The following is a 15,778-nucleotide window of genomic DNA, read 5'->3' as shown; positions in this document are numbered from 1 at the left end:
ATGATGTCAGATTCCATGAAGTTTTTCTTTGGAGTTAATTAACAAGACAACAATAGTGAATTTTGTTAGTTACATGGGGTTTACAATTAAATTTAACACTTTTTAAATAAATTATAAATATATTAGGTTTAGGCTAAAGGACTAGAATGAACATCTTTTGTTATAATTAAGAACAATTTGAATCAGGTGAAATATTTTAAAAACCAAAATAAACACCTTTTATTACACATAAGGACCATTTCAATAAAATGAAATATATTTATAAACCAAAATAACGCATTATTCATATTTTCTCATATTTTTTGAACATAAACTAATTTGAGATCCTTTTGGTATGTTGCTTACTTCCAAATTTCAATTACTATATAATCACAATTCACAAGTCAAACTTTGACACAAAATAAATGATCAGTCAAGATTTCCTTCTAAAGAATTAAATTACATTCCATATGTGCCCACAAAATTTTGGAAACAAAATATAGAAAAGAAAAAAATTCAATAGATATCTAATTTTCAATCTCTCCATATAAATTAGCATTTTCACCAAACCTTAAAAGTATCCCAAATTTCAAAACAAATCTTACTTCTTGAAGAACAAGGAATTTAAGCAGAATGGGAACAGGGAAATTTTTTAATTACATTCCATATATGCCCACATAATTTTCTTCTTGGATATAAAATAAATGATCAGTCAAGATTTTCTTCTGAAGATTTAATTACATTCTATATATGCCCACAGAATTTTGGAAACGAAATATAGAAAAAATAATTTCAATAGATATCTGATTTTCAATCTCTCCCTACAAATTAACATTTCCACCAAACCTTAGAAGCATCCCAAATTTCAAAACAAATCTTACTTCTTGAAGAACAAAACGAATTAAGGAGAATGGGAACAGGGAAGAGGAAGATAGAGATCGAAAAAATCACAAAGAAAACTGCTAGAATAGTGACATTTTCGAAAAGAAAGAAAGGACTTTTTAGAAAAGCTGAAGAACTTGAATCCTTGACAAGTTCTCGTGTTACCTCCGTTGTTTTTTCACCTTCTGACATTCCTTATACTTACGGAGATGTTAACTCTGTTATAAAGAAGTATTTTTCTAGTTGTAATCGCTTAGAAACATCAACATCAGTGATGAATTCTCATCATTCCTCTTATGATGTTTCTGGCGAATCTTCGGAGTCAAAATCATCATCGACCTCAAAGGGGAATGGTCTCCGTGGTTGGGTGGAGGACATAGATGTGGAAGGATGTCAAAATTTGAATCAACTGTTAATGTTGAAAGAGCAATTGGGAGGAACCAGAAAGAAGATTGTTTCCAATGATTCTGAATCATTTCAAGCTTTTTTTATGTAGCATGTCTCAATAGAATTAGTGGTCTAAAAATAGAGCATGAGCATATTTTTAAAAAATAAAATCGATTGTACTATTGTTAAAATGCAGTTCAAAATTAGAAGCAGACTATTAGAAATTTTTTCCATTATATGTTTTAATTATTTAGATTTATCATATGAATGAGCATTGAGTGAATTTTATGAATAAACTATTTCGATATTATATTTTCAAAATTGATATTTCGTTTGTGAATATCATTTGTTTTTGCTTACCAATTTCACTGGACACTGTTAAGTAGTTCACATTTTAAAGAAATGTGTTATATATCTGACGTATATCTTGAAAAATTAGTCCATGTGTGTTGATATGAACATGTATTGATATAAATATTAGAATTATTGAAAAAAGACCCTATAAAAAGTAAATATGCTCATGTGTCAATTTGATTACCCTAATCCTAACTTAACTCTCACGAAAGAAAAGTCGATTTAATTATTCTAACTCTAAAATTAACCCTCACAAAAAAAAAACTAATTAGGACTTTTAATTAAGTTGTATCGTATGCTTTATGTAAATTAAAAATGTGTTTTCTTCTATTTTGATGAGATTTTGTTAGTAAAGAAGAATATGTTTGGTGTTGCTGCTAAAAGCGATTTATTTTTAGAAGCAATTTTTTAAAATGACTTTTCAGAGAAAAGTGTTTTTTTTTTAAAAATAATTTGTTTTTAGCCGATTCATCTGACAAGTGTTTGTTATAAACAAATTGTGTTTGGTTGATCTTTGAGTCAAATTATGAAGAAAAAGGACAACTATTAATGTACTTTTAATATTAAGATTATTTTATAGAGACAAACTATTTTAAATATTTATTCTAAAATATTCATTAAATTTTACTCTATTATTTAATTTAGTAAAAAAAAAAATAGTTTCCATGTCCTGTTTTATTTTTATCATATTTCTTACTTTTTTCCATAACAGTTCATATCACTTATTGCAAATAACTTACTTTTTTCATAATTATTTTTTGATTTATTTGTGTATAAGCTAATGAAAATTGTGTATTTTCATATAATTTTTTGGTACTGGGGTAATTTTTTTAATTTATTTGTATATAATTTATCGCCGTCTTAAATGAAAAGATGCATTTTTACACTCTGTTTGGATCATTGTTACCCATTCTATTGTATTGTATCGTTACTATACCTACAATGTTTGTTTTGATTGTTATTTAAAATGTATTGTATTGTATTGTTAATTTTTGTTGTTATGTAACAATGAAAACCCCCATTTTATGGAACAACCAATTTGATGTGTTTCCATTGTTACTTAATTTTTTTTCCAATTATATCTTTACATAATATTCCATAATACTATTTTACCCTTTACCTTATATTAATTAATTTTAGTCAAACCTCCTACCCTAGAATAAATAAGGATTAGTGTGATCAATAATGCAACATTCACATACATACATGCATTATAATGAAGTAATTACAAATACATATCACATCAACACGAAATCACAACCATCACCTACCTCGAACAAAGCTTGAAACCCCTAAGAAATTTGATTCTTCCCTTTCTGGATTCTTTCTGCTTGTTCTTGGTCTACAAACAATCAATATAACGCAAGGATCAATAAACAACACCCAATTACTTGGATCATAGTCAATCATATCAACCCTAGGTCAAACCCTTGATCCCCCTACCCAGATTAGGGCTTTTTCCACCATAAATCCCAGATCAAAACCCTCCCCCATCGATAATTACCTAAGAAACTAAGTTCTACGGTCGAAACATGAATTAAGGGAGTAAAAACTTTACCTTTAGCCTCAAGAATGGTGGAAAACTATCAAGAAAACACCCGGGTTCGTTCCTTAGCTCTCAAAGTGGAAAAGTGTAAAATAAAATATTTTTGGGGTTTATTTCTGACTTAAGTCGCGTCAGTCCCGCCACAACGGTCCTTACCCCACTACAGCGGCCCTGCCCTGGCGGGAATAATTCTTCCACAACGGCTTGCAAGGAAATAGTGAGCAAATATAAGAATTCTAAACCCCCATTTCACAACACACCTTCATCCCATGACACTTAGAAAATACCTGTTCACGTCACGATCAGTTTCGGGAGTTCTACTCACCCGAATTCAATTCTGTAAAGTCGTACGGTTTCCTTAACGTCTTAGCTATATACTCATATGATCAAATTCATAATTAGATCTCCCAATTGTTACCAGATTTCCCTAGACCTTACTGACTCTGATTCCGTCCAAATCTGGACTAGGTTGGGAAATTCTAAGTTACTACCAAAAAGTTTTTGGGTCCAAAAAATTTTCCCGTTGACTTTTCTATAACGACGGGAACTGATCGTTACAATAATATAGTAAATCTATATATACAAAACCGTATGTCAATAATGTGTAACATAAATTTTTTAAAAAAATTACAAACTCAAACTAATCATACAAAGAATGAAAACGGTATGACATGCCAAGTTAAGGCTAATATATAGAAATGCAAACAAAAAAGAACTATCCATAGGGTAACTATCGGGGGATGCAAGTGTGAGTTTATGCTAATGCGGGATGGAGTGGAACGAGTTGAAATCTTTGTGGATTTACCCAGCAACTATACTGCCCACACTGCTTTTCATCCCTACATATTTAATTAAATTCATTACCTTTAACAACACGTTAAAGACAAATAATAAATATTCACACAAAATTAAAGAACAATTAATTTGGAGAAGGAAAGAATTCAAGAAAAAAAGAATTATATATATATAACATCATATGGTGAGAGTATACATATTTTAAAACACAAAAGAAATAGATAAAGAGAAAAACGTATCCTGAAAAAAAAATGTTAGAAAAGAAAGGAAATCATAAATAAAAACAAAGGAGAAAAACTACGAAAATGAAAAATTTCTACCTTACTAAAGCATTGTTAGGAAGTGAAAACCCTTCTCAACCTTTATATAGTTCAGTTTTGATGATTTTTGGACTTCCTTTTTATATATCTAATAATTATAAATTAGTCTTTATTTTATTATTTAATACAACTTTTTAAAGTGTGTAATCTTTTTGTATTAAAAAATATAAGTTGACTAAATTAATAGTTAATATGAGAAGTTTGATATTATAAATAATAGTTACATATATCTTTAGCCTCTAATAAAGTTAGGATATGAAAAGGTTGTGTATATAAATTCTATGATTCATCATTAATATGATCTCAATTCCCACATCTCTACATTCTTTATTGCAAATTGGACATTGAATTAGATCTTGCTATTTTATAATAAAAAATAGATATATTATTAAAAATTTAATTACATTTTAATTTATCATAGGGGCAAAATCGTAATCCAACTTTCAAGTTAGGAGTCCCATTTATATATAGTATAAATTTTATGAATCACATAGTCTTAATATGAAATAACAATTTATCCCTATTTAGTTAGTAATTACATTAATCCCTGAAAAAGTAAAACAAACCGGATACATATTATGTAGCTCGGATACATTATAAAATAAACCGGATACATAATATGTAGCTCGGATACATTAAAAACTAGCTCGGATATATTATAAAATAATTTAGAATTAGGAGAGAAATAAGGAATTTTAGAGGTTTTTAGAAATAGAAGGGAATATTAGAAATAAGGAAAACATAAAACATGTATTTCATTAATTTTTCCATATATATATATATGATAAATAGGATCAAAATTTAGATGACTAATTATATTATTATAATTTTCTCAAAAAATAAATCTTATTTTGAAATACATTTATAGTCATTAAAACCTCATTTCACACTTTTGTGTAACAAGTTTATAACAAAAAAAAAACACTACTTCACAATGAATGTTTATTGGTCTTGGACCTCTTCTAGCTTAAAACTTAAATAAACAAAAATTAGATCTTACTTATAAATGTCAATGGTAAATTTTAAGCAAGAGAAAAAAGTAAATTTTATTCGAAAAGTAGAGATCATGATGTTAGATTTGATGAAGTTTTTCTTTGGAGTTAATTAACAAGACAATAATGGTGAATTTTGTTAGTTACATAGGGTTTACAATTAAATTTAACACTTTTTAATTTTACTTTATAAATATATTAAGTTGAGGCTAAAGGATCAGAATGAACAACTTTTGTTATACATTAAGAACAATTTGAATCACGTAAAATATATTAAGAATCAAAATTAACACCTTTTATTACACATAAGAACCATTTACTAAAATGAAATATATTTATAAACCAACGCATTATTCATATTTTCTCATATTTTTTAAACATAAACTAATTTGAGATCCTTTTGGTATGTTGCTTACTTTCAAATTTCAATTACTATATAATCACAATTCACAAGTCAAACTTTGACACAAAATAAATGATCAGTCAAGATTTTCTTCTAAAAAATTAAATTACATTCCATATATGCCCACAAAATTTTGGAAACAAAATATAGAAAAAATTTCAATAGACAGAGATTTTCAATTTCTCCCTATAAATTAACATTTCCACCAAACCTTAAAAGTATCCCAAATTTCAAAACAAATCTTACTTCTTGAAGAACAAAACAAATTAAAGAGAATGGGAACAGGGAAGAAGAAGATAGAGATCGAAAAAATCACAAAGAAAACTGCTAGAATGGTGGCATTTTCGAAAAGAAAGAAAGGACTTTTCAGAAAAGCTGAAGAACTTGAATCCTTGACAAGTTCTCGTGTTACCTCCGTTGTTTTTTCACCTTCTGACATTCCTCATACTTACGGAGATGTTAACTCTGTTATAAAAAAGCATTTTTCTAGTTGTAATCGCTAAGAAACATCAACATCAGTGATGAATTCTCATCATTCCTCTTATGATGTTTCTGGCGAATCTTCTGGGTCAAAATCATCATCAACCTCAAAGGGGAATGGTCTCCGTGGTTGGGTGGAGGACAAAGATGTGGAAGGATGTCAAAATTTGAATCAACTGTTAATGTTGAAAGAGCAATTGGAAGGAACCAGAAAGAAGATTGTTTCCAATGATTTGAATCATTTCAAGCTTTTTTTATGTAGCATGTCTCAATAGAATTAGTGGTCTAAAAATAGAGCATGAGCATATATTTTTTTAAAAATCGATTGTACTATTATTAAAATGCAGTTCAGAATCAGAAGCAGACTATTAGAAGTTTTTTCCATTATATGTTTTTATTATTTAAATTTATCATATGAATGAGCATTGAGTGAATTTTATAAATCAACTATTTCGTTATTGTATTTTCAAAATTGATGTTTCGTTTGTGAATATCATTTGTTTTTACTTAACAATTTCACTGAAAACTGTTAAATAGTTCACTTTTCAAAGAAATGTGTTATATGTCTGACGTATATCTTGAAAAATCAGTCCATGTGTGTTGATATAAATATTAGAATTATTGAAAAAAGACCCTATAAAAGTTGTATGTGTAAACATGCTCATATGTCAGTTTGATTACCCTAACCCTAACTTAACTCTCACGAAAGAAAAGTCAATTTAATTATTCTAACTCTAAAATTAATCCTCACAAAAAAACTAGTTAGGACTTTTAATTAAGTTGTATCGTATATGCTTTATGTAAATTAAAAATGTGTTTTCTTCTATTTTGATGAGATTTTGTTAATAAATAAGAGTATGTTTGGTGTTGCTGCTAAAAACGACTTATTTTTAGAATCACTTTTTTAAAATGATTTTTCAGAAAAGTCTTTTTTTTTTTTTTAAAAAAAACAATTTGTGTTTGGCGGATTCATCTGAAAAGTGTTTGTTATAAACAAATTGTGTTTGGTTGATCTTTGAGTCAAATTATGAAAAAGGACAACTATTAATGTACTTCTAATATTAAAATTATTTTATAGATACAAATTATTTTAAATATTTATTCTAAAATATTCATTAAATTTTACTCTAATATTTAATTTAGTTTAAAAAATTAATTAGTTTCGATGTCCTGTTTTATTTTTATCATATTTATTATTTTTTTCCATAACAGTTCAGGTCACTTATTGCGAATAACTTACTTCTTTCATAATTATTTTCTAATTTATTTGTATATAAGCTAATCAAAATTGTGTATTTTCATATAATTTTTTGGTACTGGGGATAACTTTTTTAAAATTTATTTGTATATAATTTATCACCGTGTTAAATGAAAAGATGCATCTTTAATGAAAATACACATCTTTATTTATTTATTTTTTCATTCTATTTTTTAAAAATTTATCTGCATATAATTTAGGAAAAAGAGTCAAAAGTACCTTTAATTGTCGAAAAATTTCAAATTCACTCAAATTAACGCAAATTTTTTAAAAAAAACTCATTCCCCATTTTAAACCGAATGCCCCGACCCCTCTATCTTTTTAACCCATATAACCCATTCTCCTTTTGCTCATGCAACTGTACGGTCTTGATTCACGATTCCTCCATTAATGGAACACAAGCTCCATTTCCGTTTCATTCCAATTTTCAAAGTTGCCAAATTTTTTTCTCTCGTCTCTACCAAAAAGCTCACCTTTTTATTCACACACAAAAAATATTCAACTGTGTTGATCTCTCTATGTCGCTTTGTTAATCTCACCGCTATTGCCGTTTTAAAATATTCATTTGTTTCTAACTCTATTTTGTACTGACCCTTTTCTTTTTTTCCCTTATTTTAATGGAAAAGTTGAGGTCTTTCATATCTATGTCTCTGGTTCATTATCTTTATTGTGTTAACTCTCCTTCACACCGAATAGAAGAACGTCAAAATTTATTGAAAGAAACCCCAATACGCAGTTTTTCTACAATGAGTTCTTCGGGTATGGATGCAACTGATGGTAAAGAAGTAGTCGTCTAAGCGAATATCAGAGAAACCCCCAAAACAGAGCTCTCTTCTTCTTCATCTTCTTCGAAAACCCAGTTGAGTAACAATGTCAGTACAGATGAGAGTATACAGAATAAGGTGTATAGAGATTCCAGTTACGATTTCTCTAACGATGCAGCAATGAAACACATGAGGGATAACATTAAAGATTTCGATTTCGTAACGGAATCGCCATTTTCATGGTCGTCTCCGTTATCTAGGGTGGAAGAAAGCCCCAACCACGGCGTACTTGCGTCGAGGGAAGTTCTGGTTTCTTTCAATCGGAACTTTGCCAGTAACGGATCGGTTCGCCGCCGGTCCAATTTGATTACTGGATCGAGTTTAAAAGATGAGGTTGTGCTCAGTACCAGCTCTTCGTTTTGGAGAAAATCGCATCTTTTAGCTGCTACTAGAACAAAATCAACGCTAATGGACCCACCTGAGCAAAAGGTCACAGAAGATTACTACTCTCTTTGTCCTAATTTATAGTATGACTTATTTTATTTTTTAGTCCGTTCCAAAAAGAATGACACATTTTTATATTAAGTAATAATTTAACTATAAAATATCTATTTTACCCTTAATGAAATGATTTACAGCCACATAAATTTCTATCAATCATTTTAGACCACAAATTTTAAAAGTCTTCCTTCCTTTCTTAAATTTCGTGCTGAGTCAAAGTACCTCATATAAAATGGGACGGAGGGAGTATAAAATTTGGAATTTTTGAAATGGGAGAGGGATGGGGGCATTGGGTTTAAAATAGGGAATGGTTTTTTTATTTAAATTTGGGTTAATTTGAGTGAATTTGAAATTTTCCGTCAATTGTAGGGTATAAATGGTAAAATTAATAACAACGAGGATATAAATAACTTTGTTTTAACGGCAGATATGTAGTCAACTAATAAATTAAAGTTGAGAGTATTTTTGACACTTTTCTCTATAATATATCATCAATTCATTATTTTAAACGAGAAAACATGTCTTTTTATTTGTCTATTTTCTATTAATTTAAATCATATGACATCTTGATTCTTACATGAAGAGACGTGTTTTTTTTCATTTATATTTGTTTACTGTTGATTTAATTAACTTTATTTTTAAGGGTTGTAATGGAAACATTGGAAAGTAATAGTTGAGTATTATTGTTTTTTCTAGGGAGAAGGATCTGAAAAATACCCAACTTTGATCGGATTTATTGTTGCGATACTAAACTTTCATGAAGGCCTATTACCTCCCTAGACTATTTAATACCGTATTTTAAACATATATATTTGTCTACGTGGACATAAAAAATAATGTAAAATTATAAATAGGAATGTGTCCACGTGGACACATATATACCTTTAAAATACACTATTAAATAGTTCAGGAGGTAAAAATACGGTATTAAATAGTCTAGGGAGGTAATAGGTCCTTATGAAAGTTTAGTATCGCAACAGCAAATCCGATCAAAGTTGAGGTATTTTTCAGACTCTTATCCCTTTTTTCTAATTACAAGTAATATCCTAAAATAATTTGGTTTCTGGAAACTATTTGGTTAAATTAAGAAAAAAAGTAAATTATGTTGTTTAATTTAAATGGGATGTTATATATTTTTCACTAGTCAAATCAACTTAATTATTTATGGTAAAATAGATATTAGCACTCAATTAACAATTAACATGTTGTTGTCTTGTACGAATTCGCTACGGGTTAAGGGACGAAGCCTCTTGACAAAATTAGTAACATATGTGTTAATTAGTTTTCATGTCTTATTTCATTTTACCATACTAATTATCTTCTTCTTTTTTATCTAGTTTCATTCATCCATCACGAAGAATCTACCTTTTTTGTAATATTTTTCTAATTTATTTGTGTATAACCTATTAGTACCATCTTAAACGAAAAGACGTATCTTTTCATTTGTCTTTTTTTTAGAATTTTTAAATTTATTTATGTATAATTCATCACCATTTTAAATGAAAAAATAAGTTTTTTTCATTTATCAATATTATATTGATTCAAATCACACAAATTCTTACCGCCTTAAGTGAGGAGATGTGTCTTCTCATTTCTATTTGTTTACTAATAATTTAATTAACTTTCTTTTTGAGGATTGTATCAAAAAAGTAAACGATTTTTCTAATTACAAGTAATTCCTAAAATAATTTGGTTTCTAGAAAGCATTTAGTTAAATTAAGAAAAAGTAAAATATGTTATTTAATTCAAATTGATTTTTTATAGATTTTTCACAAATAAAACTAGCTTAATTATTTATGGTATAATTTTTATTGACACTCAATTGACATGTCCTAAAAGTGCATTATTTTAATGCTGATAGCAATGGAGAATTTTCCAAACGAGAGGCTAGAAGCACTTATTTGAGAAAAATACATTTTTGTTGAAAAATTTGTGTTTGGTAAATCAATAAAACTGTTTTTAATTAAAAGCAGAAGTAATTTTTCTATTGTTGGGGGAAAAACTAAAAATTTCTTCTTCTTAAAAAAGCAGAAGAAAAACAAAAAAATATTTTTCTCAAAATTAAAATTTCTCTTTCATATATATATCAATAAATCTCTTATTAATTAATTGACATATCTCATAAGTCTGGTTAAATTTCATATAAGAATTTTATTTTACATTTATAAATTATTATTTTATACTTTCCATATTATTTTAAGTATAATTTTATGGAATTAGAAAAAAAGATAATAACAATATTTTTGTAAGGTTAAAAAAAAAAGAGAAAAAATAACAATTAAAGATTTTAATCCTTCAATATATATATATATATGCTAAATGACCAGAAAATTTGGCCAGAAATTCATAAAGTCTATAATATGTTTTTTTATTTTAAAATAAACTAGTCTTTTTTTTCATTTTTTAATTAAAATGTATTAAATTTAAAAGAGTATATAAAATATTCAAAAAGATAAAATAACATAGTGTGAAATATGTTATTTTACCATTCTGGCCAAAACTTCTAGCCAAAAGGATTTTTCATATATATAATATTGATTGAAAATTTAAATATGTACATTTTAATTTAATAAAAATAGATATTTAATTAACTTTCAAGCTTTCAAGTTTCAAAGGTAAGAAGTTTCCCATTCAGGTGTAATATGAAGAAAAGTAGTCATTCAAACATAAACATGTTTTCTGTTTAGTAGTACATAAAAAAGGATCAAAATTAAGATGACTAATTAGTTTTTTTTCTCAAAAATAAATCTTATTTTGAAATCCATTTGAAGTCATTAAAACATCATTTCACACTTTTGTGTAACAAGTTTATAACGAAAAAATAAGGGAAAAGGGTCAAAAATATCCCTCAACTTTAGTTTATTAGTTGACTATACCCCTGCCGTTAAAACAAAGTTAATTTTACCCTTGCCGTTACTAATTTCACCATATATATCCCTCATTTGACGGAAAGCCCCGAATTGACTCAAATTAACCCGAATTTAAAAAAAAAAAAAAACATTCCCCAATTTAGACCCAATGCCCCGACCCCTTTATTTTATAACCTGTATAACCCATTCCCCTTTTAGCCATTGTAATTTCCTTTGATGTTGTAGCTCTTGTGTTGTTTTCCTTCCATGGTTGATACCATTGGAGCTTTGCATCACCTGTAAATTCTTGCCTGAATCATTGGTCTCCTTTGCCTCCATCACCTGATTGATTTATTCATTCCTCATTACTTCCATATGACCATATTGTTGAGCTGCATTTGATCCTACATTTTTTGTATTGACCTGCATTCCAAAAGAGAAATTGGAAGAGTTCGATGGCTTCCCACGATCAAATACATCAATTTACTTATTTCCTTGATTCAGCTGATCATGGGACTTGTGCAAAAATATAGCTTGAGCCTTCTAATTCTTGTCCAACATGCTTCCTTAAGCCTCTATGGTGACATTCACATCAATTTGGATTTGCTCATTAGTTTCCTGAGTGGTGGGGTTACTAACACTGTCCAGTTATTCTTTTTTGTGTAGATGTTGAGTGTTAAAAGTCATCGGAACTCCGGCGACTTCGTCGGAATCCTCCTTGCCGGTGTTCCCACCATCCATCTTACTTGTAATTTCTGTGAGATGTACCTCCAGTTGAGGGGAGTAATCCCCACTAGTTGAATCTTTACGAATTTCATTGGAGGTGACCCAAAATTGAAAGCGCAATCATGGTGATTCTCAACAGAATTGCCTTTGTAGATCTCTCAATTGGCACGATGGAATCAATTGATTTTTGCTAGAATGTGGATCATGGGTAGGAGAATCCATTTCTCCAGCCCAATCAACTCGAATCAAACCAGCTTGGTCCAACTTGAACACTTATGTTGATGCTTACCATCCATCAGAGTTTTTTTCTCTTAAAAAGCATGAGCTCTAGGTTTGGGTGTTCATGTTAACTGGGAAGGAAACTAAAGAGAAGACTGTTGGGTCGGGGCATTGGGTTTAAAATGGGGAATGGGTCTTTTTTTTAAAATTCGGGTTAATTTGAGTCAATTCGGGGCTTTCCGTCAAATGAGGGGTATATATGGTGAAATTAGTAACGACAAAGGTAAAACAAACTTCGTTTTAACGGCAGGGGTATAGTCAACTAATAAACTAAAGTTGAGGGGTATTTTTGACCCTTTTCCCAAAAAATAACACTACTTTACAATGAATGTTTATTGGTGTTGGACCTCTACCAGCTTAAATTAAAGGACAAATTACTTAACTACACTCTTTTACTTACCTTAATATTCATTTATTCCTACTTATTTCAAAATTTTCAAAAATCTCTTATTTTACCTATGTATCCCGCATGTATCTCGTGCACAACGCTATGAATCCCGCTATGTGCAATGTATCAAACACTATGTATCTCGTGCACAACGCTATGTATCCCGCATGTATCTCGTGCACAACGCTATGTATCCCGCTATGTGGAATGTATCAAATCTAATGTATCTCGTGCACAACGCTATGTATCCCGTTATGTGGAATGTATCAAACCTAATGTATCCCGTGCACAACGCTATGTATTCCCCAACATCATTTTTAAGGGATTTTTGGTAAATAGAAAACTAGAAGGGATAGGATGTTATTTAGTACTTATAATATGTGGTTCCTATAATTTATACTAAATTAAAAGTAAAAATGGTCTGATATGCTCCTTAACTTTGTTATTTAGCGCATATATATTCTTTGTTATGAAAATAGTTCATATATACCCATATTGTTATACAAATAGCTCTCATTTATTCTTTTCCTCTAATGGAAGTGAAATAATTAATTTTAATTTAATCTTTTAATAATTTTTTTGAAAAAAATATAATCCATATGGCATTTTTTTCATTTTTTTTCATATGGGCATATTTGATCCTCCTCGCACGTATTTTTTTTTCTTTTTTGTTTCAACTACTAATTTAAATTTATTATTTTGATGGTCAAATTTATTTATGTTTCACTAATTTTCTTGTAAGTTTATTATAGATGCTCATTTTAAATGTATTTTCACAAATACAAAAACTAAATTATAATATAGCCGCAAAAAAAAAATTAGTTTTAAAGTTTTTCTTTACACTAAAGAATGAAATAAAAAAGAATAAGAACTAGAATAATGATAATCAAAGAAGTAAAAAAATAATTTGTGGATGAAAAAGATTAAAATATACCTTGAACTTTGTTAGAAGGATCATATATTTAAAGTAAAAAAAATAAATTTAAAACTAATTTTTCACTTCCGTTAAGTGAAGGGTATATTAATCTAAACTCCTTTTGTAATGGTAAGGGTATATGCGAGCCAATTGTGTAACAGTGAGGGTATATATGAGCCATTTTTAATTATAACGAGGGTATATCAGCTCTAAATGGCAAAGTTGAGGGGTATATTGGGTCCTTCCCCAACTAAAATAAACCAAAATTATAACTTACTTATAAATGTCATACGTAAATTTTGAGAAAGAGAAAATAGTAAATTTTATTCGAAAATTAGAGACTATGATGTTAGATTTCATGAAGTTTTTCTTAGTAGTTAACAAACAAGACAACAATTGTGAATTTTGTTAGTCACATGGAGTTTACAGTAAAAATTAACACTTCTAAATTTTATTTTATAAATAAATTTATAGATTTAGGCTAAATGACCAAATTGAACACCTTTCGTTATACGTTAAAACAATTTCAATAAGGTGAAATATATTAAGAACAAAAAATACATCTTTTATTAAACATAAGGACCATTTAAATAAAATGAAATATATTTATAAACCAAAGTAAAGCATTATCCATATTTTCCCATATTTTTTAAACATAAACTAATATGAGATCTTTTTGGTATATTGCTTACTTCCAAATTTGAATTACTATATAATCACAATTCACAAGTTAAACTTGGATATAAAATAAATGATTTTCTTTTGAAGATTTAATTACATTCCATATATGCCCATAGAATTTTGGAAACGAAATATAGAAAAAAAATAATTTCAATAGATATCTGATTTTCAATCTCTCTCTATAAATTAACATTTCCACCAAACCTTAGAAGCATCCCAAATTTCAAAACAAATCTTACTTCTTGAAGAACAAAACGAAATAAGGAGAATGGGAACAGGGAAGAAGAAGATAGAGATCAAAAAAATCACAAAGAAAACTGCTAGAATGGTGGCATTTTCGAAAAGAAGGAAAGGACTTTTCAGAAAAGCTGAAGAACTTGAATTCTTGACAAGTTCTCATGTTACCTCTGTTGTTTTTTCACCTTTTGACAGGCCTTATACTTACGGAGATGTCAACTCAGTTATAAAAAGGCATTTTCCTAGCTGTATTCGCCCAGAAATGTCAACACCAGTGATGAATTCTCATCATTCCTCTTCTGATGTAGTCATCAACCCCAAAGGGGAAAGGTCTCCGCAGTTGGGTGGAGGATATAGATGTAGAAGGATGTCAAAATTTGAATCAACTATTAATGTTGAAGGAGCAATTGGAAGGAACCAGAAAGAAGATTGTTTCCACAGATTCTGAATCATATCAAGCTTTGTTTATCTAGCATGTTTCAATAGAATAAGTGGTCTAAAAATAGAGCATGAGCATATTTAAAAAATAATCATATTGCACTATTGTTAAAATGCAATTCAAAATCGGAAGGAGATTATGATAAGTTTTTTCCATTGTATGTTTTAATTATTTAGATTTATCATATAAATGAGCATTGAGTGAATTTTATAAATCAACTATTTCGTTATTGTAGTTTCAAAATTGATGTTTCGTTTGTGAAAATCATTTGTTTTCATCAACCAATTTCACTCTTAAGTAGTTCACTTTTCAAAGATATGTGTTATATGTCTGACGTATATTCTGAAAAATTAACCCATGTGTGTTGAAAGGACTGTCTTAATCCCTAGGCCACTAATTTCATTGTTGAGGGCAAAATACACATATATGTATTAAAAAGATAAACAAAATACTTCTATTTTTAAATAAAAAACAGATGGGTAAGAATAAAAATAAAATTCACAGTGTCTTTAGTTTCCACTTTTCTAGAGGAATGGAAACATTTGGGAATATTTTTCTTATGTAAAATATTACATAGAGATCGAGAAAATCACCAAAGAAAA

General features: G+C 28.6%; 1 protein-coding gene and 2 pseudogenes across 1 annotated transcript; all 3 read left to right on the top strand.

Annotated features, from left to right (window-relative positions):
* Positions 1 to 889: 889 nt before the first annotated feature.
* Positions 890 to 1,357, top strand: LOC125816472 (agamous-like MADS-box protein AGL61). Its single transcript, XM_049496083.1, has one exon. It carries the CDS (start codon positions 890 to 892, stop codon positions 1,355 to 1,357), a length of 468 nt encoding a protein of 155 aa, XP_049352040.1.
* A 4,576-nt stretch (positions 1,358 to 5,933) lies between these two features.
* LOC125816577 (agamous-like MADS-box protein AGL61) lies at positions 5,934 to 6,413 on the top strand (annotated as a pseudogene).
* Positions 6,414 to 14,768: 8,355 nt separating this feature from the next.
* Positions 14,769 to 15,210, top strand: LOC125816207 (MADS-box protein SVP-like; annotated as a pseudogene).
* Positions 15,211 to 15,778: the final 568 nt, after the last annotated feature.

Source organism: Solanum verrucosum, unplaced genomic scaffold (genome assembly GCF_900185275.1).
Source record: "Solanum verrucosum unplaced genomic scaffold, falcon-dt-bn FXZP01000261.1, whole genome shotgun sequence".
Lineage (NCBI taxonomy): Eukaryota > Viridiplantae > Streptophyta > Magnoliopsida > Solanales > Solanaceae > Solanum > Solanum verrucosum.
Note: the sequence above shows the minus strand (reverse complement) of the source record. Positions and strands in the feature narration are given on the sequence as shown.

Coding starts and splice junctions, on each gene's coding strand:
- LOC125816472 (XM_049496083.1), top strand. CDS start 890: ATGGGAACAGGGAAGAGGAAGATAGAGATCGAAAAAATCACAAAGAAA.